Source organism: Bubalus bubalis, chromosome 11 (genome assembly GCF_019923935.1).
Source record: "Bubalus bubalis isolate 160015118507 breed Murrah chromosome 11, NDDB_SH_1, whole genome shotgun sequence".
NCBI classification, from domain to species: domain Eukaryota; kingdom Metazoa; phylum Chordata; class Mammalia; order Artiodactyla; family Bovidae; genus Bubalus; species Bubalus bubalis.
Genome location: NC_059167.1, coordinates 79460582 through 79484385, shown reverse-complemented (window position 1 = coordinate 79484385; position 23804 = coordinate 79460582). Strand labels below are relative to the sequence as shown.

General features: G+C 39.3%; 1 pseudogene and 1 gene segment (V, D, J or C); both read right to left on the bottom strand.

Moving 5' to 3' along the window:
• Positions 1–3503: 3503 nt before the first annotated feature.
• Positions 3504–4243, bottom strand: LOC102399430. The segment is given in 2 exon segments: positions 3504–3948; positions 4159–4243. Coding segments are annotated over 2 exon segments (396 nt in total).
• Positions 4244–10833: 6590 nt separating this feature from the next.
• Positions 10834–20827, bottom strand: LOC123464739 (annotated as a pseudogene).
• Between the last annotated feature and the right edge of the window lie 2977 nt (positions 20828–23804).

Genomic DNA, 23804 nt, shown 5'->3' with positions numbered 1-23804 from the left:
GTACAGATGAGAAAAAACATTTGGTTCACCACAAACTTTTACTTTGTCTATTTTTCTTTCACTGGCAATTAAGTTAGGTTGATCCTGAAAGGTTGAGGGGGTGGGGGAGTCAAAAAAGCAGGTAGTAATAAAGGTTTGAGCTGAGGGAATTGAGGAACAAACTAGGTGCCATTCACCGATACATATTCAGGCCAATTATTTTGCCATCCCATTTAAAACACCATTTGCTTTCTGTTTTTAAACTTTTTATTAAAGTATAGTCAAAATGTTTGTCTGAGGAGGCCTTACAAATAGCTGAGAAAAGAAGAGAAGAGAAAGGCAAAGAAGAAAAGAAGCAATATACCCATTTGAATGCAGAGTTCCAAAGAATAGCAAAGAGAGATAAGAAAGCCCTCCTCAGTGATCAATGCAAAGAAATAGAGGAAAACAATAGAATGGGAAAGACTAGAGATCTCTTCAACAAAATTAGAGATACCAAATGGGCTTTACATGCCCATTTCATGCAAAGATGAGCACAATTAAGGACAGAAATGGTATAGACCTAACAGAAGCAGAAGATATTAAGAAGCGGTAGAAAGAATACATAGAGGAACTATACAGAAAAGATCTTCATGATGCAGAAACCCATAATGGTGTGATCACTCACCTAGAGCCAGACATCCTGGAATGCAAAGTCAACTGGGCCTTAGGAAGCATCACTACAAACAATGCCAGTGGAGGTGATGGAATTCCAGTTGAGCTATTTCAAATCCTAAAAGATGATGCTTGGAAAGTGCTGCATTCAATATGCCAGCAAATTTGGAAAACTCAGCAGTGGCCACAGGACTGGAAAAGGGCAGTTTTCTTTCCAATCCCAAAGAAAGGCAATGCTGAAGAATGGTTGAGCTATTGCACAATTGCACTCATCTCACATGCTAGAAAAGTGATGCTCCGAAGTCTCCAATCCAGGTTTCAACAATATGTGAACCATCAATTTTCAGATGTTCAAGTTGGATTTAGAAAAGGCAGAGGAGCCAGAGATCAAATTGCCAACATCAGCTGAAACATTGAAAAAGAAAGAGAGTTCCAGAAAAACATCTACTTCTGCTTTATTGACTATGCCAGAGCCTTTGACTGTGTGGATCACAACAAACAAATTCTTAAAGAGATGGGAATACCAGACCACCTGACCTGCCTCTTGAGAAATCTGTGTGCAGGTCAAGAAGCAACAGTTAGAACTGGACATGGAACAATAGACTGGTTCCAAATTGGGAAAGCAGTATGTCAATTGTCTATTGTCACCCTGCTTATTTAACTATGCAGAGTACATCATGAGAAATGCTGGACTGGATGAAGCACAAGCTGGAATCAAGATTGCCAGGAGAAATATCAGTAACCTCAGATATGCAGATGACACCACCCTTATGGCAGAAAGTGAAGAAGAACTAAAGAGCCTCTTGATGAAAGTGAAAGAGGAGAGTAAAAAAGTTGGCTTAAAGCTCAACATTCAGAAAACGAAGATCATGGCATCCAGTCCCATCACTTCATGGCAAATATATGGGGAAATAGTGGAAACAGTGGCTGACTTTATTTTATTGGGCTCCAAAATCACTGCAGATGGTGACTTCAGCCATGAAATTAAAAGATACTTGCTTCTTGGAAGGAAAGTTATGACCAACCTAGACAGCTTATTAAAAATCAGAGACATTACTTTGCCACCAGAGGTCTGTCTAGTCAAAGATATGGTTTTTCCAGTAGTCTTGTATGGATGTGAGAGTTGGACTATAAAGAAAGTTGAGCACTGAAGAATTGATGCTTTTGTTTTTTGGTGTAGGAGAAGACTCCTGAGAGTCCCTTCGGCTGCAAGGAGGTCCAACCAGTCCATCCTAAAGGAAATCAGTCCTGAATATCCATTGGAAGGACTGATGCTGAAGCTGAAACTCCAATACTTTGGCCACCTGATGAGAAGAACTGACTCATCTGAAAATACCCTGAAGCTGGGAAAGATTGAAGTTGGGAGAAGGGGATGACAGAGATGGATGGACATCTGTCATCCATCCAGAGATGGATCACAGAGATGGATGACAGATTGGCTGGCATCACCAACTCATGAGTTGGAGTAAGTTCCAGGAGTTCGTGATGGATAGGGAGGCTTCATGCTCTGCAGTCTATGGTGTCTCAAAGAGTTGGACACAACTGAGCAACTAAAGTGAACTGAGGGAAACTGTGGGCACAAAATCACTGTTTAAATAAATATGTGCATGTTGAATAACACTATTCCTGGACTGTGACACCAGTAAGACAGAACAAAGTTTTATTTATTTTGAGCAACTCTACTGAGGTATAAATGACATTCCATGAAGTTCATCCATTTTGAAATTCCAGTTTAATAATTTTAATAATAATCCTTCATCCTCAATTATAGTTATACTCTGTTTCCATGCCTGGCAGGATAGAGGAGATTAGTGTGCCGCAGTCCATGGGATCACAAAGAATCACACATGATTTAGTGACTGAACAGCAACAACAACATTAGCAAGAAGCATAGCTTGGCTATGGTCTTTATTCAAAAGCTGTTAAAGAGTACAGATGGATGCCAAGTTAACAAAAAGGGTACTGTAGTAGCTTTGATCTATCTTAACTAACTGGAAGTATCTTTCCCAGAATGTGCTTCCCATATTGTTCTGGCTTAGGATTGGCCACAAAAGAAATTTGTGTGACATTTGGAAGGTCATGGTGATGAAGCAGCCACAGTTTTTATGTTTGGGTTGGTGCAGGGCTCCAGGGACTGTGGTTACTCACAGGTGTTCCTCCTGATCTGATAGCTCATTGTTGACTCACAGCCCCTCCACTTCCCACCAAACCTCCTCCTCATCTTCTGTTTGTCTTGGGCCAAGTATGTATGCAGCATGATGCCAAATGACACCCACTTCTCCTAAGCTCACCCTCTACTGTGAGACTGAAGGAGGTGAGACATAGACAAGTTTTAGTGTGTCTATGTGGGTTCCATTATCCTCATGGTTCTAGTATGTCCTTATGAGTCACAGTTTGTTTATGCCTCAGTCTCTCCCTAACTTTGCTTTAGCTGATTAACAGTGAATTCAGTCTCAACACCAGATACGAAGATAACAGCTTTGTATACACTCTTCCACCAGATCTAGCAATTGCCTGAGTTCTAATCTTCATCACTAATTTCTTATTTGATACCACTGGTGATTCTGCTTCTCTGATTGTACCTTAAGTGACACAAGTCTAAGAAGAAAGGACTAAGGAAGTTATTTTCATGACGATTCCAGATAACTATACCCAAATTTGTGATGTTAGTGTATTTTAGTGAAACTGTCACTTTTTATTAACTTTGGAGTAAGTTTAGACAACTTTACACATGTTCTGTATGATTAATTTAGTCAAAAATTCAAGAGGAGAATGTAAACAGTAGAAAGTTACTCTGGACATAGAAGAAGCTTTAATTTAGAATTAAATTCTCTGATTCAGACCACACATTAAGCAATCACATGATTACCATTTCTTGTCTGGGGTCTGCAGGTGTGCATTTCAGCTGGGGTCCTGCAGCAGCAGAACTCTCGTATTAAGCTCTGGGGTTTTTGTACGGCTTTTCCCATTACTTCAAGCACTGTGAATATCTCTTTGTTCTTTTACTTGAGAGCTCCCTAAGAGCACAGAAGTACTTTGCAGAGTCTTCCAGCTGTAAGGCTGAAATGGTGAGGCTGATGGATTTATATGCTTTCTGGAAGTTTACAGAGTAGCGGCCATTCCCTGCATTCCCGTGTTCTGAATTTTGATGAATAAGGAGAGTCATCTGTCCCCTGGGAAGCTGCTTGTACCAATAAATGGAGTAGTAGTATGTGAACCAACCTATTCCATACTGACAGTTAAAAATGACTGACTGTCCCACTTGGCTGATTATGTCTGACTGGTCTTGAGTAACTTTCTGGGCCACACAAGATCCTGTGGAAAATGTGAGAAAACAGAGCTGAAATAGTGAACGAAATAATGCAGAAATTAATTTTGGATCGACTCAAATATTTATAACCCAAACTGAAATCCTAAGACGCTTGCTTTTCCCCAATCCTCCTTTAAGTCCTAGTGAAGCTCCACGTGCCTGTGTGCAGTCCTTTCACCCTGAACACACGCACGCACGTTTGGAAGCATCCCTACCAGAGAAGGCGATGGCCAGGAACACCCAGAGCAGGCTGGAGAGCGACATGAGGATGGATTCTGTACATAAATGTGTTTAATTCTGCCTCAAGCTAAGAATTCAGCATCTTTAAGTGCCTGACAGCACATATACATGGCACCTGGTTCCTGTATGACTCCTCCCCCAGACAGGAAGTGGGGTTTGTCATGTTCATAGACCACGTGGTCTGTGCCCAGATGGGGAAAGTCTGGCTCACTACAAACCTTTACTTTGTCTACTTGTCTTTCCCTGGTCATTAAGTTTGGCAGATCCTGAAAAGGGGCATGAAGAAAGCAATTAATATTAAAGGTTTGAACTGAGGGAAACTGAAGGTTAAACAAGTTGACATACATTTGGTATTTATTCAGTAAAATAATTTTGCCATCCTGTTTAAGATATAATTTAGCATAGCCTCTGAATCATTCTTGTAATCTACTGATCAGTCATTCATTTAGCCTATGCTTACTATTCTCCATCCAGAATCTAGTGACTATTTTAAAACTTTCATAGATCTTAGGCCTTCTGAGTGAAAAGCAATCATAACCAAAGTAATTAATGTCTAAATGTCTCATCTCTTTTTTTTTTCTTTTTACTGAATTTCAGGACTTTATTTAGATTTTTCAATAAATAAAACTACTTCAACATGAAGTAATTTAAAAACATCAGTTCATCTGAATTTCAGAGTCTATTTGGTGGTTTATATTTAAATGAAATTATAACTGGAATAAAATATTATTCTTTTGAAATCTGATATTGAGTCTTATGTATTAGACTTTGAGGGAAATCAGGCTATTCAATCCTGTTGCCTCTAAATGTAGAATTGTACTTATTAGATCATGTGTACTAGAATCATCCAAATGTCACATTTTCTATCTCATTGGTCCAGAGTATTCAGTCTAACTTCTCAGTCACTCATTATTATTTCTCTTTGTAAAATAAAGTTAAGATAAACATGCCAGATCTTTCTCTGATGTACTGCTGTAATGCACTTCTACAAACCTCAATATCTACAGACTGCAGACACTTAGTACCTGTCGACACCACAGAAGTTGGTGACTGCAGTTCTGTGCACTGTTTCATGTTCATGTGGAATGTAACTGTCAATCTTCCATTTGGTTTCAGTGTTGTAATGGATGAATTAATGTAAAAGAATGAAAGGCAAATAGACAAGTAGCAAAGAAAAATACAGGCAAGGTCTAAAACAGTGCCAGTTCATGGAATTTAAGATCAAAATGACTCATGAATGAGTGAAGCAGGGAGGCGAGTTTGTATTTCTCTGAGACATCTACTCTTCTGTCCCATTTCACTTCTGAGCGCTGGCAGGTAACTAATCCCTGGGCTTGAAATTATTTGTAACTAAGCAGAGGAGATGATGAATGACTGCATCAGCCTGTGAAGCAGCACAATGTTATAAAATATAAATATATATTAATATAATAATCACATAAATATTAGTAAATTGACATTGATGACATTTTTATCAAAATACAGACCATAATCTTATACATCAGTTTTTATATGTGCTCTTTGGTTTTGATATAAAGCTCTATGAAATTTTATCACATATATAGGTTCTTGTACCACCACCAAAATCATGACACATCTCTCTAAACAAACCTTCTTTCCATAGCCTCCCTGCCCCTGCAACTCTTGATAATCCCAGTAACTACTAATATCCTTTTTATCTCTTTATTTTGTCCTTTTGAGAATGTTGTATAAGTAGAATCACACCATATATACAATCATAATATCCAAAAGTGTAAACATACATCATGTAACCTCTGAGACTGATTTTTCTTTCATTCAGCATAACATCCTGAGATCCATCCTGGCTATTGTTGTTTGGTTGCTAAGTCATATCATACTCTTTTTAGACCCCGTGTACTGTAGACTGCCAGGCCCCTCTGTCCTCAGGGAAGAACACTGGAGGGGATGCCATTTCCTTCTCCAGGGGATCTTCCTGACCCAGGCACCAAACCTGGGTCTTCTGCATTGCAGGCAGATTCTTTACCACTGACCCATCTGGGAATCCCCATCTAGGCTATTGCAAGTATCAATAGTCTGTTTCTTTTCATCACTACAGACTCACCAACTTATGATGTTTTGACTTCAGATTTTTAACTTTACAGTGATAAGAAAGTGATACACATTAAGTAGTAACCATACTTTGAATTTTTAAATTTGATCTTTTCCCATGCTAACAAGATGTGGTGTAATATTCTCTGGTGATTCTGGGCAGCAGCAGTGAGCTGAGTTCCTGGCCACCCTGAGATCATGACGATAAACAAGCAACCCACTTACACTCATTCTGTACTCACACAATCACTCTGTTTTTCACTTTTAGTGTATGTGTGCCCAGTCACTGCAGTCACGTCTGACTCTTTGCAACCCTATGGACTGAAGCCCACTGGGCTCCTCTGTCCATGAAATTCTCCAGGCAAGAATACTGGAGTGGCCTGCCGTGTCCTCCTCCAGGGCATCTTCCTGATCCAGGGATTGAACCCAAGTCTGTTACGTTACCTGCATTGGCAGGCCAGCTCTTTACCATGAGTGCCACCTGGGAAGCCCCACTTTCGGTTGAGTTCAGTTCAGTTCAGTCGCTCAGTAATGTCTGACTCTTTGCGACCCCATGCAGCACGGCAATTTTAGTACAGTACTCAAGGAATTGCATGAGATTTTCAACACTTTAGTATAAAATAGACTTTGTGTTAGATGATTTCTTCCAACTGTACACTAATGTAAATGTTGATCATCTTTAAGTTAGGCTGGGTTAGGAATATGGATTTTTGTCAGTACATGGTATAGGACAAAGGTCTGTCTAGTCAAAGCTATGGTTTTTCCACCAGTCATGTATTGATGTGAGAGTTGGACCATAAAGAAAGCTGAGTGCTGAAGAATTGATGCTTTTGAACTGTGGTGTTGGAGAAGACTCTTGAGAGCCCCTTAGACAGCAAGAACATCAAACACTCAATCCTAAAAGAAATGAACCCTGAATATTCATTGGAAGGACTGATGATGAAGCTGAAGTTACAGTACTTTGCCACCTGATGCAAAGAACTGACTCATTGAAAAAGACCCTGATGCTGGGAAAGACTGAAGGCAGGAGGAGAAAGGGACGACAGAGGATGAGATGGTTGGATGACATCATCAACTTGATGAACATGAGTTCGAGCAGGCTTGGGGAGTTGGTGATGGACAGGGAAAACTGTTGTGCTGCAGTCCATGGTTGCAAAGAGACAGACATGACTGAGCAACTGAACTGAACTGAACTGATGGTCCATTTTGAGATTGTGCTCAAATTTTTGTATAAGATGTTATATTTAGGCCAAGTTTCAATTATTTCCCAAGAATATTCAGTTGTCCCAACCTCATTTGCTCATGAGACTATGTCACCTCCATTGAGTTGTCTTTGCATTTTTTCAAAATATAAACTTTCAAAAAAGTTTTCCCAACCTGTGTAGATCTACCTCTATACACTTACGAAGTGACATAAACGTAATGATATTCATTCATTACCCTTAAAACATTATAGAACCTGCAGAATAGTTGTCTTTTTTTATTAATATTTATAATTTGTGTTTTTTCTTTTTTCTGTGGAAAATTCTACCTAGGAATATATCAATTTTATTAATCTTTTTAACAAAGTTGACTTTATATTTCATAGTTATCTCCATAGCATTCTTTGTATTTCACCAATCCAACATTTTATTATTTACTTCTTTCAGTTGGTGATGAATTTAATTTGCTTTTCCATCATCTTTTGCTGCAAGTCTTGATAATAGTTTTTCAACTTTTTTTCTTTAGTGATATAAGTATTTAAAAAGATAAATTTCCTTCTATATATTATTTAGCTGCACCTCATACATGTTTATATCATGTGCTCTCACAATATTTACTTTCAAAATATTTTCTAAAGTCATTGTAATTATTTCTTTACCCTATGTTTATTGTTAAGTTAGTACATGCATTCCAAATGTTTGGAAGTTTTTAGAGACATCTTTTAACAAGTGATTTTCTGTATCAATTCCATTTTGATGAAAGAATAAATTCTGTATAATTTCAGTTTTCTTAAATATATTAAGACTTTTTTTTAAGTCTTCATCTTTATTTATTTATTTTTTATTTTTTTAATTTTATTTTATTTTTTAACTTTACAATATTGTATTGGTTTTGCCATGTATCAAAATGAATCCGCCACAGGTATACATGTGTTCCCCATCCTGAACCCTCCTCCCTCCTCCCTCCCCATACCATCCCTCTGGGTCGTCCCAGTGCACCAGCCCCAAGCAACCAGTTTCGTGCATCGAATCTGGACTGGTGACTCATTTCATATATGATATTATACATATTTCAATGCCATTCTCCCAAATCATCCCACCCTCTTGCTCTCCCACAGAGTCCAAAAGACTGTTCTATACATCAATGTCTCTTTTGCTGTCTTGTATACAGGGTTATTGTTACTATCTTTCTAAATTCCATATATATGCATTAGTATACTGTATTAGTGTTTTTCTTTCTGGCTTACTTCACCCTGTATAATAGGCTCAAGTTTCATCCACCTCATTAGAACTGATTCAAATGTACTCTTTTTAATGGCTGAGTAATAATACTCCATTGTGTATATGTACCACAGCTTTCTTATCCATTCATCTGCTGATGGACATCTAGGTTGCTTCCATGTCCTGGCTATTATAAACAGTGCTGCAATGAACATTGGGGTACACATGTCTCTTTCAATTCTGGTTTCCTCAGTGTGTATGCCCAGCAGTGGGATTGCTGGATCATAAGGCAGTTCTATTTCCGGTTTTTTAAGTAATCTCCACACTGTTCTCCATAGTGGCTGTACTAGACTTTTTATGCACAAACAAATTGTGTGTGTGTGTGTTTCATCTGCACAGCAGGGTGTGTCTGGAGCCTCGGCTGCAGGTTTGGGTACAGGCTGCAGGTGCCTGGGGAGCACTGTGCACTTGCTGCACAGAAGTAGGTGGCTGAGTCTCCAGGCTGGGAAGTTGAGATGTGCAATGAGAGCTGTTTGGCACTCTTATTGAGAAAAATTGTGAGTCTTCCATCCTTCATTTCATTCTCAACTGAACGTATGGCTATCAAGAATGCAGGGCCTTTACCAGGATATTGTTGGTACCACTGAAAGTAGTCAAATAAACTGTTCTCATAACTACAGTTCAGAATGGAAATCTCTCCTTCCTGGACTGTCAAAGATTGAGCGCTCTGTTTCACCTGCTGTTGGTCACTTGTTTCCTTCTGTTGTCCATTCACCCCTGCTTAAAGAGATAAAAGCCATTACTTACATAAAATATATTTCTTTTTCCAAGTTTCTATCTGCATAAACTTGTTTGTAATCCAATTGTCTCAGTCCCCCTAATTAATGAAATATCCTAGGTTTTCTCCTCCACAACTTACAGACTAGCTGAAGCCACAGAATCAAAAATGATGCTCCCAGTATCTTGTTCATTGTTCCTGGCACCAGTGCTCAGTGGCAACTCAAGTTCCTCCTCTGCTCTTCTCAGCCAGCTGGAACTCTGACTTGAAGTTCACACCTGCTTTTATTCTTTCAGTGGGCCTCACCCTCTCACAATTGCTTTCACTTAAACCTATCTCTCTCAAAAGTACTAGTTCTCATTCTGTGCTAATTTAGAATCACCAAAAATAAAATTAATTGGGAATCAGAAATGTGCTCCCCCAATTTAAATGGATAAAGAGCATGTTAGAATTTCTCCCACATTATCCCCATCTTTCTTTCCTTACACCTCCTAGAAGTTTAAAACTCATATATCAGGACAACTTGATGTGTTAATAGGGAATAACGTTATATTACAATGGGGAAGAGAAGGACTCCCAAGAAGTCACAAGATTAGTATGTAGGGGCATTTCTTTCTCTCTCTCTCCCTTTTTTTTTTTTTTTTTTTTTGCGCAAACTTAAAGTCTATTGAGAATACACAAGGGACAAAATATATCATAACCAGCTAAGCTTCCATGGTGGCTCAGACGGTAAAGAATCTGCCTGCCAAGCAGGAGACCCAGGTTTGCTCCCTAGGTCAGAAAGATCCCCTGGAGAAAGAAATGGCAATCCACCCCAATATTCTTGCTTGGAGAATCCCACGGACAGAGGGAGCCTGGCAGGGTCCCAGTGTGAGAAACTACTGAGTAACTAACACTTTCACTTTCACAAGCTAAACTTATGCATTAGAACATAAACAATATATAGTCTTTTTGTCTTGGTGGAGCTTAAATTTTAACACCATCGTTCAGATGTTTCCACACTATACATGACCTTAAGAAGTAGGAATTAAAAAAAAAAAAAAGAAGTAGGAAAAAAAAAGATAATTAAATCAGTTTCAATTTATATTTCTTCTAAAATATAAATCAGGCAAATAAAATATTTCCAAGAATAGGTATGGAGAAAATAAATTGAGAAGCACTGGAATAATCTATTGTGGAGGCTTTTTGACCTCCAAAGGATAAAATTGACAAGAAAAATTTTGCAGAATTCAGAAGATATGGGACCATGATCATTCAGTAATGTAACATTTTTGGTAGTTCTCATCCTGAGTTACACCTTAACCTCACAGGTAAAATACAAAACTGTGAAGAATCAGTTTGGCTTTTGAGGTCCACACATCAGGGTATAGAGACAGAAATTAAGGAGTGCCTCCTCCAGCACAGCCAGTGAGAAAGATCTGAAACTCGGGCAAGCGCCTAATGAAAAGACAGACACATTTAATTTGGCAAATGGGGAGTCAGGGGGCCCTCCCACTCTCCATGGCAGGAAGACAAAATGGCTCCTTTCAGCCCACACTTTTATTGGCAGAAGACACATGAGATCATTAAGGAATAGTTATACTGGAGAGTTTGATTAGCACACCATAAAGAAGGAGTAAAGTTAAGGCTGTGCTGTTGATCAGGAACATCTTGTTCTGTTTCCATGGGGACGGAAACAGGTGTAGGCAGTGAAGCCGAGCAGAGAGCATGTCCACCCAAGAATGTCCCTTCGGCATGCTTACTAGGACAATCACAAGGGCACGGTTTGCCACACCCTCCAGTCATGGGGTAGGTTCTGGTCTCTGCTCCTCCAGGCTGCAACAAAGGAGCTCATATTTTTGAAGCACAGAGAAGAGTTTCCGATCTCTGCATTAATGTGATCTCAGATACTATCAAAGAAAAACATCTTCACGGTTCAACAGAAAAGAATGATAACCATTCCCACCTCTCAATCTAATCCCATCTACTCCAGCTCTCTAAGGGGATATTTTATTGTTTGCTAAATTTTGGTGTGTTTTCTTTTTTATTCATTTTTTTTGTTAGCAGATGTCTTCAGTATATATTTACTAGCGATACTAAGTGCCTACTAAATGGTCATACTTGGGTCTCATTTAAAAAAGAGACAGAAATAACAATCTTCAGTCAACCTACTCCCAATACTCAAGTACATTCAGATAAAAGCTACTAAAGAGAAATGTGTTTCTATATGATGCACCCAAGAAAATGATAATGGACTCCCTTCTGGACTCAGTCAGAGAGTAGTTCTGATGGAGGAGGTGCTTGAACTGGAACTTACACCACCTCTAGATTTAGTAAAGAATGGGGTAAGGGAATTCTGGCACTGATTAACTCAGTATGATTGCAGTTTGGGATGTATCTGGGTGAAAACATTATAAATTTATATTAGAGAAACTAATGTGGCCTTAATCTTAAAGGACAACATATATTATTTACAGAGATATTAACTTTCAAAGTCATACTTTTCAAACTGTTGGACAAATATACACAGATACTATTTAGGAAGATAGATGGATGCATACATACACACAAGAACGATAGATGTCAATTGAAGCAAAGTTGGAGATAAACATGTGATAGATACTTAAAGGATCCTTTCTGGCTCCTTGAAGAATCTGTGTATGAGACAAAAATTAACTTCTCTGAAGCAGTGTTGCCCCTCTGTGGCCATACAGAGATATTACTCTGAATGACTTTATCCAGCTTCTTAAAAAGGGGAAAAGACAAGTTTCTTCAGTAAGTGGTGTTGACCATACTGAACACCTACAAGGAAAAGACTAAAACTAGAACATTTTCTCACAACATATATAAATATACACTCAAAATGGATTAAAGACTGAAATGTAAGACCTGAAACCTTAAAACTCGTAAAGAAAATAGAGACAGTATGTTCATTGACATGTCTCTTTGCAATATTTATTTGTCCAAAGGCAATGGCAACAAAAGGAAAACTAAATAAATGGGAACTAATCAAACTAAAATCTAATGCACATCAAAGAAACCGTCAACAAAAGTAAAAGGCAAACTACTAAATGGGAGTAGATATTTACAATGAGGGGTTAATATCCAAAATACATAAAGACATCATATACCTCAATATCAAAAACACAATCTGATTGAAGAATGGGCATAGGACCTGAGTAGCCATTTTTCCAAAGAGAGAGCCAACAGGTACATGAAAAGATACCCAAAGTGTCTAATATTCAGAAAAAGAGCTAATCTATGTCAAAACGAGTTGTCACCTCACATCTATCACTATGGTTATCATCAAAAGAAAAAAAAAATAAGTGTGGTGAGAACGCAGAGGAGAGGAAACCCTAGTGCACTGCTGCTGGGTTGGAAATCGCTGCAGCTATTATGCGAAACATTGCGGAGATTCCTCTCAAAACACTAAAAATATAACTACCATATAATCCAGCAATTCCACTCCTGGGTATTTATCCAAAGAAAACAAAAACTCTTCAAAATTTTATCTGCACCCAAATGTTTATAACAGCATTATTTACAATAACCAAGATCCAGAACCAAGCCAAGTGTTCATTCATACATGAATGGATAGAGAAAATACTGATCTTTCATCTACTATCTAGCTATACACGCACGCGCACACACACACACACACACACACACACACACACACATCCCACAATGGAACATTAATCAAATATAAAAAAAGAATGTAATCATGCCAAATGGAACAACATGGATAGATACAGAATGTATTAGTGAAATAAGTCAGACAGAAAAAGACAAATACTGTGTGTTTTTACTTATATATGATATATAAAAGCAAAGCAAAGCAAAGGAACAAGTAGAACAAAAACAGAATCACAGGAACAAGCAGTAGACTGCCAGGTATTTCCCCATAAAAGGTGATGTTATTTGAGATCACCAAAGGACTGCAGTCCTGATCAGCAACCATGAGGAGCCACATGCAAGTCCCCACTGGACAAGGGAAGGGAATATATAGAGAAGACAAGGAAATTAGGACGGTTATAGCAAACAGAGCGCCCTTGACTTTCCATTGACTGCGTCCTGACCAGGGAAGAAGAGGCTTCTTTCATCTTCCCTTTGCCCTCTGTGATGTCCACAGGTCAGGAGAGCTCCCCCTCTTCTGCCAGCTCTATTTAATTGAGATTTCTGTGCATTAAATTTTTATATCTTATAGGACAGAGTCAGAAAGATATTTGATTCCAGGAGATGAGGGAGCCATGGTGGTGGAAGTAAGATGTTGGAGTGATTCAAGAAGGGGTCTTGAGCCATGGAATCCAAATGGCTTCCAAGCTACAGAATGAAGGGAAACAGATTCTTCCTCAAAGAACCTGGAAGGAATCAACCCTGCCAAGACCTTGATGTAGACAGCAAAATGGATTTTAGATTTCTTGCCTCCAGAACTATAAGACATATTTTGTAAGTGATCAAGTTCATACTAAACACTGAGCAAATATTTTCTGTTCACTTGGCTGCACTCGTACGATGGGATACCAGTGCTTGCAGTTGCCTGTTGGAACAGATCATGATGAGACAGACCTGAACATTCTTGAGACATCCAACCAAGCTGGATAATATATTTACTGGAGAGATTTCTCTCTTCTTTTAGCTGCTTTCAATGTTTACTGTTTTGGAGTCCAGCTTACTGTGGGAAATATTTATTTTAATTCTGTCATCTTATCAGCTATTCTTTTAGTTACAAGTTAGAGATTCTAGTGTGGAAGGAGATGCAGATTGAGAAGGGAGAAGACCAAATCCCAAATCTGTAGGGCTAAAAAGTGTTTGTGGTTGTAACTATACCAATGTAGGTAAGAAATACTAAGTACTGCAAATGCCTTATGGTGACCTCACGGAGGCCTCATGGTGTGACTGTGGCTGGAGGAGGGGCTGATCCCCACGAAGGGTTTGTGTATGGGCTCCCTGTTTATTTTGCCACTTCCCATTAGTTATCTATTTTACATAAAATATATTTTAACTGTTAACTATTGTCATTTGTATTCTGGTTTTTGCCTCTAGTAGATTATTTTAAAAGAAAAATAAGGGTTTTTAAAACACATAAAAGCAAGTCTTTGCTTTTTCTCAGACTGTATGAATAATAATGGTTCTGTGTATATGGAGTTTGAGGTAAAAAGGATGGAAAATGAGGACCTGTTTATTTTCACTGAGGTAAAATTGAAGTGATCTGTAGGCACGGGGATCAGATGGACAGTTCGAGATTATTGAAAATGTTTACTAAAGGAACTGTGAGAAATAGTGTATAAAAATAAAGCTGATTAGGAATCAATATTATTATGCACACAGTGGGTATTAGAGAAGTTAAATAGAAGAGAGAAAAGAGGTGAGGAGCAACCTGAGTGGGTCACTTGGAACTTTGCCAAAGCAATGTGTTTAACCTAGAATGCCTGTTATAGGCCACTGCTAGATAAAGAAAGCTTTTTTTTACCTTCGTACTCTATATTGTCTAGACATACAAGAAGAGATAAGGAAGTTCACTACAGGTGAACTTAGGCTCTTAGAGCCAGTGATGTGGCTGTCAGGCAGGTCACTAACTGGCCTCCAGTTCTTCCTGCAGCATCAGTGCTGAATCAGTGAGACCAGGACAGACCTGTAATGAGACAATATCTCTCTTCAGATTTCAATCAGAATGCTGTTTGTTCTATAGACACAGGAGCATGGAATATAATGTTACTGATTCCCTATGAAGAGCATTCCCAACATGAGAAGGGTAGTGGAAAACATGGCTATGCAGGAAGGAAGTTGAGATCCATTTTGTGGAAGATCTCCCCTGAGAAGCAGGAAGGAATGTGTCAGAGGGTGCTGAGGCTTTATTACAGGGAAATCTGAGATTCAAAGGATCCCAATGTAAGCAAGTTCTAGTGACTATCAGGAGGAAATGCATCCTTGACAATTACTGCTGCTGGGGCTGAGCCTGTTCAAAAGTACACCTCAGTGAGCTGTGAGATACAGAAGCTCATAGGAGTGAAATGGAGCTTTTATTAAAGGTGATATTTAAAGTTTCTGCAACATCACCTGGGGGTCAACAACTGGAACAAATGCTTTCTTGAGTATTTTGTGCTCTGTTTCCTCCCTGTTCTTACCAGGGTTGAATTTCCTCCCATTGTAATCTGATAAGAGTGTTTTCAGGGTTTCCCATATTAAATTGATGTTGTTGTTGTTCAGTTGCTAAGTTGTGTCCAACTCTTTGTGACCTCATGGACTGCAGCATGCCAGGCTTCCCCGTCCTTCACTATCTCCCAGAATATGCTCAAACTCACGTCTCCTGGTAGCTCAACTGGTAAAGAATCCACCTGCAATGCAGGAGACCCCATATGGATTCCTGGGTCACGAAGATCCACTGGAGAAGGAATAGGTTACCCACTCCAGGGTTCTTGGGCTTCCATGGTGGCTCAGCTGGTAAAGAATCCACCTGCAATGTGGGAGACCTGGGTTCAATCCCTGGGTTGAGAAGATCCCCTGGAGAAGGGAAAGGCTACTCATTTCAGGTTTGCAAAGATTTGGACACAGCTGAATGACTTTCACTCACATGTTCATTGAGTCGATGATGCCATCCAACTATATCATCATCTGTCTCCATCTTCTCCTGCCCTTGATTTTTCCCAGATCATGAGGTCATTTGCAGAAATAAGAACAATAATACTAATGAAAATTTGTTTTTCAATTCGATATAATATATTTATGTATTACTTAACCAATTTTAACTCCCTTCTCCAATTTGCCTACATGTAGTAACATAAGACATGCTAATATAAGTCAATGTTATATGTTACTATATCTCAGTAGTGAAGATACAGGATTCAATGGGAGGGTATGTCTTAGGTAGAAAAGAAAATAATATCACCCACAAAGGGATAAATGAACTTGCTATAATCTTCCAGGATATGTTTACAATGTTTTGGATTGAATGAGGAATTATTGCATCACATTACCAAGAAGTGTGGTGCTGGAGAAGACTCTTGAGAGTCCCTTGGATTGCAAAGAGATCAAACCAGTAAATTCCAAAGGAAATCAACCCTGAATATTCATTGGAAGGACTGATACTGAAGCTGAAACTTCAATACTTTGGCCACTTGGTGAGAAAAGCCAACTCATTGGCTCAAAAGACCCTGATGCTGGGAAAGATTGAAGGCAAAAGAAGAAGACAGCAGCAGAGGTTGAGGCGATTGGATGGTATCACCAACTCAGTGGACATGAATTTGAGCAAACTCCAAAAGATAGTGGGAGATAGAGGATCCTGCAGTCCATGGGATCACAAAGAGTCAGACACGATTTAGTGACTGAACAGCAACAACAACATTACCAAGAAGCATAGTTTTGCTATGGTCTTTATTCAGAAGCTGTTAAAGAGCACAGATGGATGCCAAGTTAACAAAGAGGATACTGTAACAGCTTTGTACTATCTTAACTAACTGGAAATATCTTTCCCAGGATGTGCTTCCCGTATTTTTCTGGGTTAGGGTTGGCAACAAAAGAAATTTGTGCAACATTTGGAAGGTCGTTTTGATGAAGCAGCCACAGTTTTTATGTTTTGTGGGTTGGTGCAGGGCTCCAGAGACTCTGGTTACTCACTCATGTTGCTGCTGAACTGATAGCTCATCTTATCATTGATTCACAATCCTTCCACTTCCCATCAAACCTCCTCCTCATCTTCTCTTTGTCTTAGACCAAGTAGGTATGTTAGCATGATGCGAAATGACACCCACTTCTCCTAAGGTCACTCACTACTGTGGAACTGAAGGAGGTGAGATATAGACAAGTTGGTTCCATTATTCTCATGGTCTTAGTATGTCCTTATGAGTCACAGTTTAACCGTGCTTTGGTCTATATCCAACTTTGTTCTACAAATACTACTCCAGCTGATTAACAAAGAATTCAGTCTCAGCACCACATACAAAGATAGCAGCTTTGTATACACTTTTCCACCAGATCTAGCAATTGCCTGAGTTCTAATCTTCGTAACCAATTTCTTATTCGACACCACTGGTGATCTGCTTCTCTGATTGTATCTTAAGTGACTACAGTTCCACTATATATTACAAATAATTTTTAAGGAAATGAATTAAAAATTTTAGTTAGAGTTTCAATGGCAAACTCTCAAAAATTAATAGAATGAGTATACAGAAAAGTAGAAGGGTACAGTAGACTTGAAAAGCACTATGAATCAACATAATTAAGACTTATGCAATTTTCACACAATAGTAGGATGCAAATTCTATTCAAGGTTCCATAGACTGTAAACTAGGAGACACTGCTACACATCCAGGGACATAAAACAAGGTGCAAAATTTCATGGTCTAAAGGTATCGAAATCCTACAATCTGTTTTCTAATCACCTTGGAATTATGTTAGAAATCGCTATCAAAAGATATTTGAAAATAACCTGTGTAAATCTATCGTCCAGTGTTCAACTGGATTGTTTTCTTCCTGCTAAGTCTAGAGGGTTCATTGTATTCTGAACACAATCTTTTGATGAAAATGTACTTTGTAAATATTTCCTGTCGTTCTGTGGTTTATCTTTTTCCTTCTCTTAACAGTGTCTTTTGCAGAGCAAACATTTTAAATTTTAATGAAATCTAAGTTTGTTTATGGATCGTGCTCTTGGTGTCATGTCAAAATTCTTTTTGTCTAGCCCTAAGTCATGAAGATATTCTCTTATGTTTTCCCTAAAAGATTTGGCAATTTTACATCTTACACTTGGAGGTGTGGTTCATTTTGAGGCTGTACCCATATTTTTGTATAAGGTATGATATTTAGGCCGAGTTTCAATTATTTCCCAGAGAATATCCAATTGTCCCAACATCATTTGCTCATAAGACTGTGTTGCCTCCATTGAACTGTCTTTGCACTTTGTCAAAAAAATAAGTCTTCCCTACTTGTGTAAATTTACTTCTATACACTTACTCAGTGACATAAATTTGTTAATTATATTCTTTTATTACCCTTTTAACATTATAGAACTTGTAGAATAACTTTCTTTTTAGTTACTTATATTTATAATTTGTTTTTTTTTCTTTTTCCCTTGATAATTCTACCTAGAAATATTTCAATCTTATTGATCATTTTAACAAAATTAACTTTGTATTTCATGACTATCCCTATAGCTTTCTTTGTATTTCACCAATCCAACATTTTATTACTTACTTCTTTCCATTTATGTTGGGTTTAATTCGCTTTTCTATCATCTTTCGCTGAAAGCCTACATGATAGTTTTTCAACCTTTTTTATTTAGTTAAATAAGCATTTAAATAGATGAATTTCCTTTTATGTATTATTTTAGCTGCATCTCCTACATATTTATATAATGTGCTCTCATAATATTTACTTTTAAAATATTTTCTAAAGTCATAGTAATTGTTCCTTTAACCTATGGTTATTTTTAAGTTAGTGCATATATTCCAAATATTTGAGTTTCTACAGACATCTCTTTGTACTAGATAATCTGTATCATCTCCATTTTGAAGAATAAATTCTATATAATTTCAGTTTTCTTAAATATATTAAGATTTTTATGACCAAACAGATGTGTGTGCGTGTGTGCATGTGTATTTCATCTACACAGCAGGATGTGGCTGCAGCTCAGCTGCAGGTTTGGGTACAGGTTGCAGGTGCCCGGGGAGCACCCAGCACTTGCTACACAGATGTAGGTGGCTGAGTCGCCAGGCTGGGAAGTTGCAATGTGCAATGAGAGCTGTTTGGCACTCTTATTGAGGGAAACTGTGAAACTTCCATCTTCCATTTCATTCATAACTGAACGTATGGGCATCAGGAATGCAGGTCCTTTACCAGGATATTGCCAGTGTCACAGGAGATACTCAAACACACCCTTCTCATAACTACAGTTCAGAATGGAAATCTCTCCTTCCTGGACTGTCAAAGACTTAGGGCTCTGTTTCACTTGCTCTTGATCACTTTTTTCCTTCTGTTGTCCACTCACCCCTACTTAAAGAGATTAAAAAGTCATTAGTTCCACAGACATCTATTTCTTTCTTGGAGTTTCTGTCTGCATGAGCTTGTTTGTAATCCAGTTTTCTCAGTCCAACTAATTGATGAGATATCCTAGGTTTTCTCCTCCACAACTCACAGCCTAGTTGAAGCCACAGAAGCGAAAATGATGCTCCCGGTATCTTGTCCATTGTTTCTGGCATCAGTGCTCAGTGGCAACTCAAGTTCCTCTTCTGCCCTTCTCAGCCAGTTAGAACTCTAAGTTCATATCTGCTTTAATTCTTTCAGTAGGCCCCACCCTCTCACAAACTGGAGAATATCTTTATTGGAGTGATTTCATTTAATTCCTTTCACTTTTTAACATTTTTGAGTTCACCACGTGTACTTAGTCACTCAGTCAGTCTGACTCTTTGAGACCCCATGCACTGGAGCCTGCCAGGCTCCTCTGTCCATGAGATTTCCCAGTGTTTCCCAAGAATACTGGAGTGGGTTACCATTTCCTCCTCCAGAGGATCTTGCCAACCCCAGGATCAAACCCATGTCTTCTGCATCTCCTCCATTGGTCGGCAAATTCTTTACCACTGGGAAGCTGTGGTTAAATTCTCATTTTAATTCTATCCTCTTATCAACTACTCTGCTAGTTCCCAGTTAGAAGTTTCTAGTGCAGAAAGAGATACATGTTGAGAAGGAAAGATAAAGACCAAAGTCCATAATCTGTAGGGCCAAAAGGTGTCTGTGGTTAAAACTGTCCTGATAAAGGTGAGTAACATTAAGCACTGCAGATGCCCTGTGGTGGCCTCACGGTGTGACTGTGGCTGGAGGAGGGGCTGAGCCCCACCGAGGGTTTGTGTAGAGGCTGCAGGTGCCTGGGGAGCACTGTGCTGCACAGCACAGAAGTAAGTGCCTGAGTCTGTGGTCTGTGAAGAGGAAATGTGCAGTGAGCTGCGGCATTCTTTAGGGACTGTGGTGGCCGTTAATCTTCCATCCTGCTTTGTCCCTGAAGGAATGTAAAACAGGTGGATGATGCGGCCCCCAGGGTTCTGAAGATACCAATTCACACTCTGTGGGAAAGTGCAAAAAATTACACTGAAGCGTGTAGCTGGCTCCCTCCTGGAGACTCAGGTCTGGGGGACTCTGCTCTACATCCACTCCTCGCACACCTGATGAGGAAAGAGAAACAGTCACTGGTGAGGGTCACTGTAACTCCTACTAAATCCTGAAAGTGCCCTCCCCATCACCATAGATGATGAGAAGGATAAATAGTCTGCAGAACTTGTCAGCTCCTCTCCCTCCCCCAACGATAGAGCAGTGCCTAATTCCTTCAGATCCCTTGTGGGTCAGCCCCAACTCACAGCAAACCTGGACAAACAAAAGCCCCAGCACAGTGCCTGCTAGCCTCTTCATGATGTTTCCTGTTCTTGTTGGGACATTTTCACTGTAAGACACTTAATAGAACCCTGAGGGAGTGTCGTAAGTCCTTCCTGCTCCTGCAGCCAATCAGCTCACCCAGCAAATCCTGCTCAGGTGACACTGACAGGACGCCCCGCCCTCCCACCGCAGCCAACTCAGCATGTGCTGCCAGGGGTAGACGAGAGAAGGAAATAGAAAGAGCATGATTTTATGATTTGAGGGACATTTTCTGAGAACATTTAGGAGAAGGCAGACCCCGATTAGGAATTTGGGAGAATTTTAGGGAAAAGAAAGCAAAAATTAATTATATAGCCCCATCCTTCTCTCACATGGCATGGATGCAGTAGATTCTTCCATAATGAAATACTGTTTCCCAGAAGTGCTGAGGATGCAGCTTTTGCTTCTCTTATGCACTTACTTGTGGTTCTGAAGGGTCCTCATGAATCAGCACGATCAGAAGTTGCTTCTAATGGCTGGAACACTTTGCTGTATTAAACAGTATTATTTTTTAATTAATTTATTTCTAACTGTAGGATAATTGCTTTACAATATTGTGCTGGCTTTTGCCATACAATAATGTGAATCAGCCAGAAGTATACATATGTCCCCTCCTTTTGAGTCTTCCCCCCATTCCTCTAGGTTGTCACAGAGCTCCGTGTTGACCTCCCTGCATCATACAGCAACTTCCCACTAGCTGTCTATTTTACATACGGTAAAGCATGTTTCAGTGCTACTCTCTCGATTTTTCCCACTTCCTCCCTCCCCTACTGTGTCCAAAGTCTGTTCTCTGTCTGTGTCTCTATTTTTGCCCCGCAAATAGGGTCCATCAACAGATGAACAGATGAAGAAGTTGTCGTACTTATATACAATGGAATATTTCTCAGCCATAAAAAAAACAACAACACATTTGAGACAGTTCTAGTGAGGTGGATGAGACTAGAGCCTGTTAAACAGAGTGATGTAAGTCAGAAAGAGAAAAAAAATTGTATATTAATGCATATATATGGATTCTATAAAAATGGTACTGATGACTTCAAAATTTATATATATTTATTTTAGACTCAGCCTGCATTGATAGCAATATTAAGTTATCTTAACCACCAGCTGGACATTGAAAACTGAATTGTAATAGTTTTATTTTTATTAAAGTGAAAGTGAATAAATTATTTTTAAAATTTCTATTGTAAATACATTTTAAACTGCTGATTATTAGTTTTGTATTATGCTTTTTAATTTTAGTAGGCTATTTTAGAGAAAAAATAAGTATTTTTGAAACCATATGAAGATGATTTTAGTTTGTGCTCTTATCTCATACTCTGTAAATAATATTGATTCTCTTTCAGTAGATTTGGGGGTAAAAAGGATGGAAGATGAAGACCTGTATATTTTCACTGCAGTGAAAGTATAGTGATCTGAAGACACTAATGTTCAGATGGATAGTTCAAGAATGGTTCAGTAGTAGCAGCACATAGGCCTAGTTGCTCCAAGGTATGTGGGATCCTAGTTCTCCAACCAGGGACCAAACCTGTGTTTCTTGCATTGGCATGCAGATTCTTTACCACTGAGCCACCAGGGTAAGCCCCATGTGCTGCTTGCATGCCTGCATGCTAAGTCACTTCAGTCATGTCCAGTTCTCTGCAACTCTAAAGAATGTAATCTGCCAGTCTCCTCTGTCCATGGGATTCTCCAGGGAAGAATACTGGAATGGGTTGCCATCCCCTCCTCCAAGGGATTGTCCAACCAAGGACTGAACCCGGGTCTCTTGCAGCTCCTGCATTGCAGGTGGATTCTTTACTGCTAAGCAAGGGGGAACACCCATGTGCTGCTTGCTGCTGCTAAGTTGCTTCAGTCGTGTCCAACTCTGTGCGACCCCATAGACGGCAGCCCACCAGGCTCCCCTGTTCCTTCAGTTCAGTTCAGTTCAGTCGCTCAGTAGTGTCCGAACGTTTGCGACCCCATGAATTGCAGCACGCCAGGACTCCCTGTCAATCATCAACTCCCGGAGTTCACTGAGACTCACGTACATTGAGTCAGAGATGCCATCCAGTCATCTCATCCTCTGTTGTCCCCATCTCCTCCTGCCCCCAATCCCTCCCAGCATCAGAGTCTTTTCCAATGAGTCAACTCTGCATGAGGTGGCCAAAGTACTGGAGTTTCAGCTTTAGCATCATTCCTTCCAAAGAAATCCCAGGGCTGATCTCATTCAGAATGGACTGGTTGGATCTCCTTGCAGTCCAAGGGACTCTCAAGAGTCTTCTCCAACACCACAGTTCAAAAGCATCAATTCTTCAGTGCTCAGCCTTCTTCACAGTCCAACTATCACATCCATACATGACGACTGGAAAAACCATAGCCTTGACTAGACAGACCTTTGTTGGCAAAGTAATGTCTCTGCTTTTGAATATGTTATCTAGTTTGGTCATAACCTTCCTTCCAAGGAGTAAGCGTCTTTTGATTTCATGGCTGCAGTCACCATCTGCAGTGATTTTGGAAAGTAAAATAAAAGTAAAGTCTGACACTGTTTCCACTGTTTCCCCATCTATTTCCCATGAAGTGATGGGACCAGATGCCATGATCTTCGTTTTCTGAATGTTGAGCTTTAAGCCAACTTTTTCACTCTCCACTTTCACTTTCATCAAGAAGCTTTTGAGTTCCTCTTCACTTTCTGCCATAAGGGTGTTGTCATCTGCATATCTGAGGTTATATAAGTTAAATAAACAGGGTGACAATATACAGACTTGATGTACTCCTTTTCCTATTTGGAACCAGTCTGTTGTTCCATGTCCAGTTCTAACTGTTGCTCCCTGACTTGCATGCAAATTTCTCAAGAGGCAGATCAAGTCGTCTGGTATTCCCATCTCTTTCAGAATTTTCCACAGTTTATTGTGATCCACACAGTCAAAGGCTTTGGCATAGACCATAAAGCAGAAATACATGTTTTTCTGGAACTCTCTTGCTTTTTTCATGATCA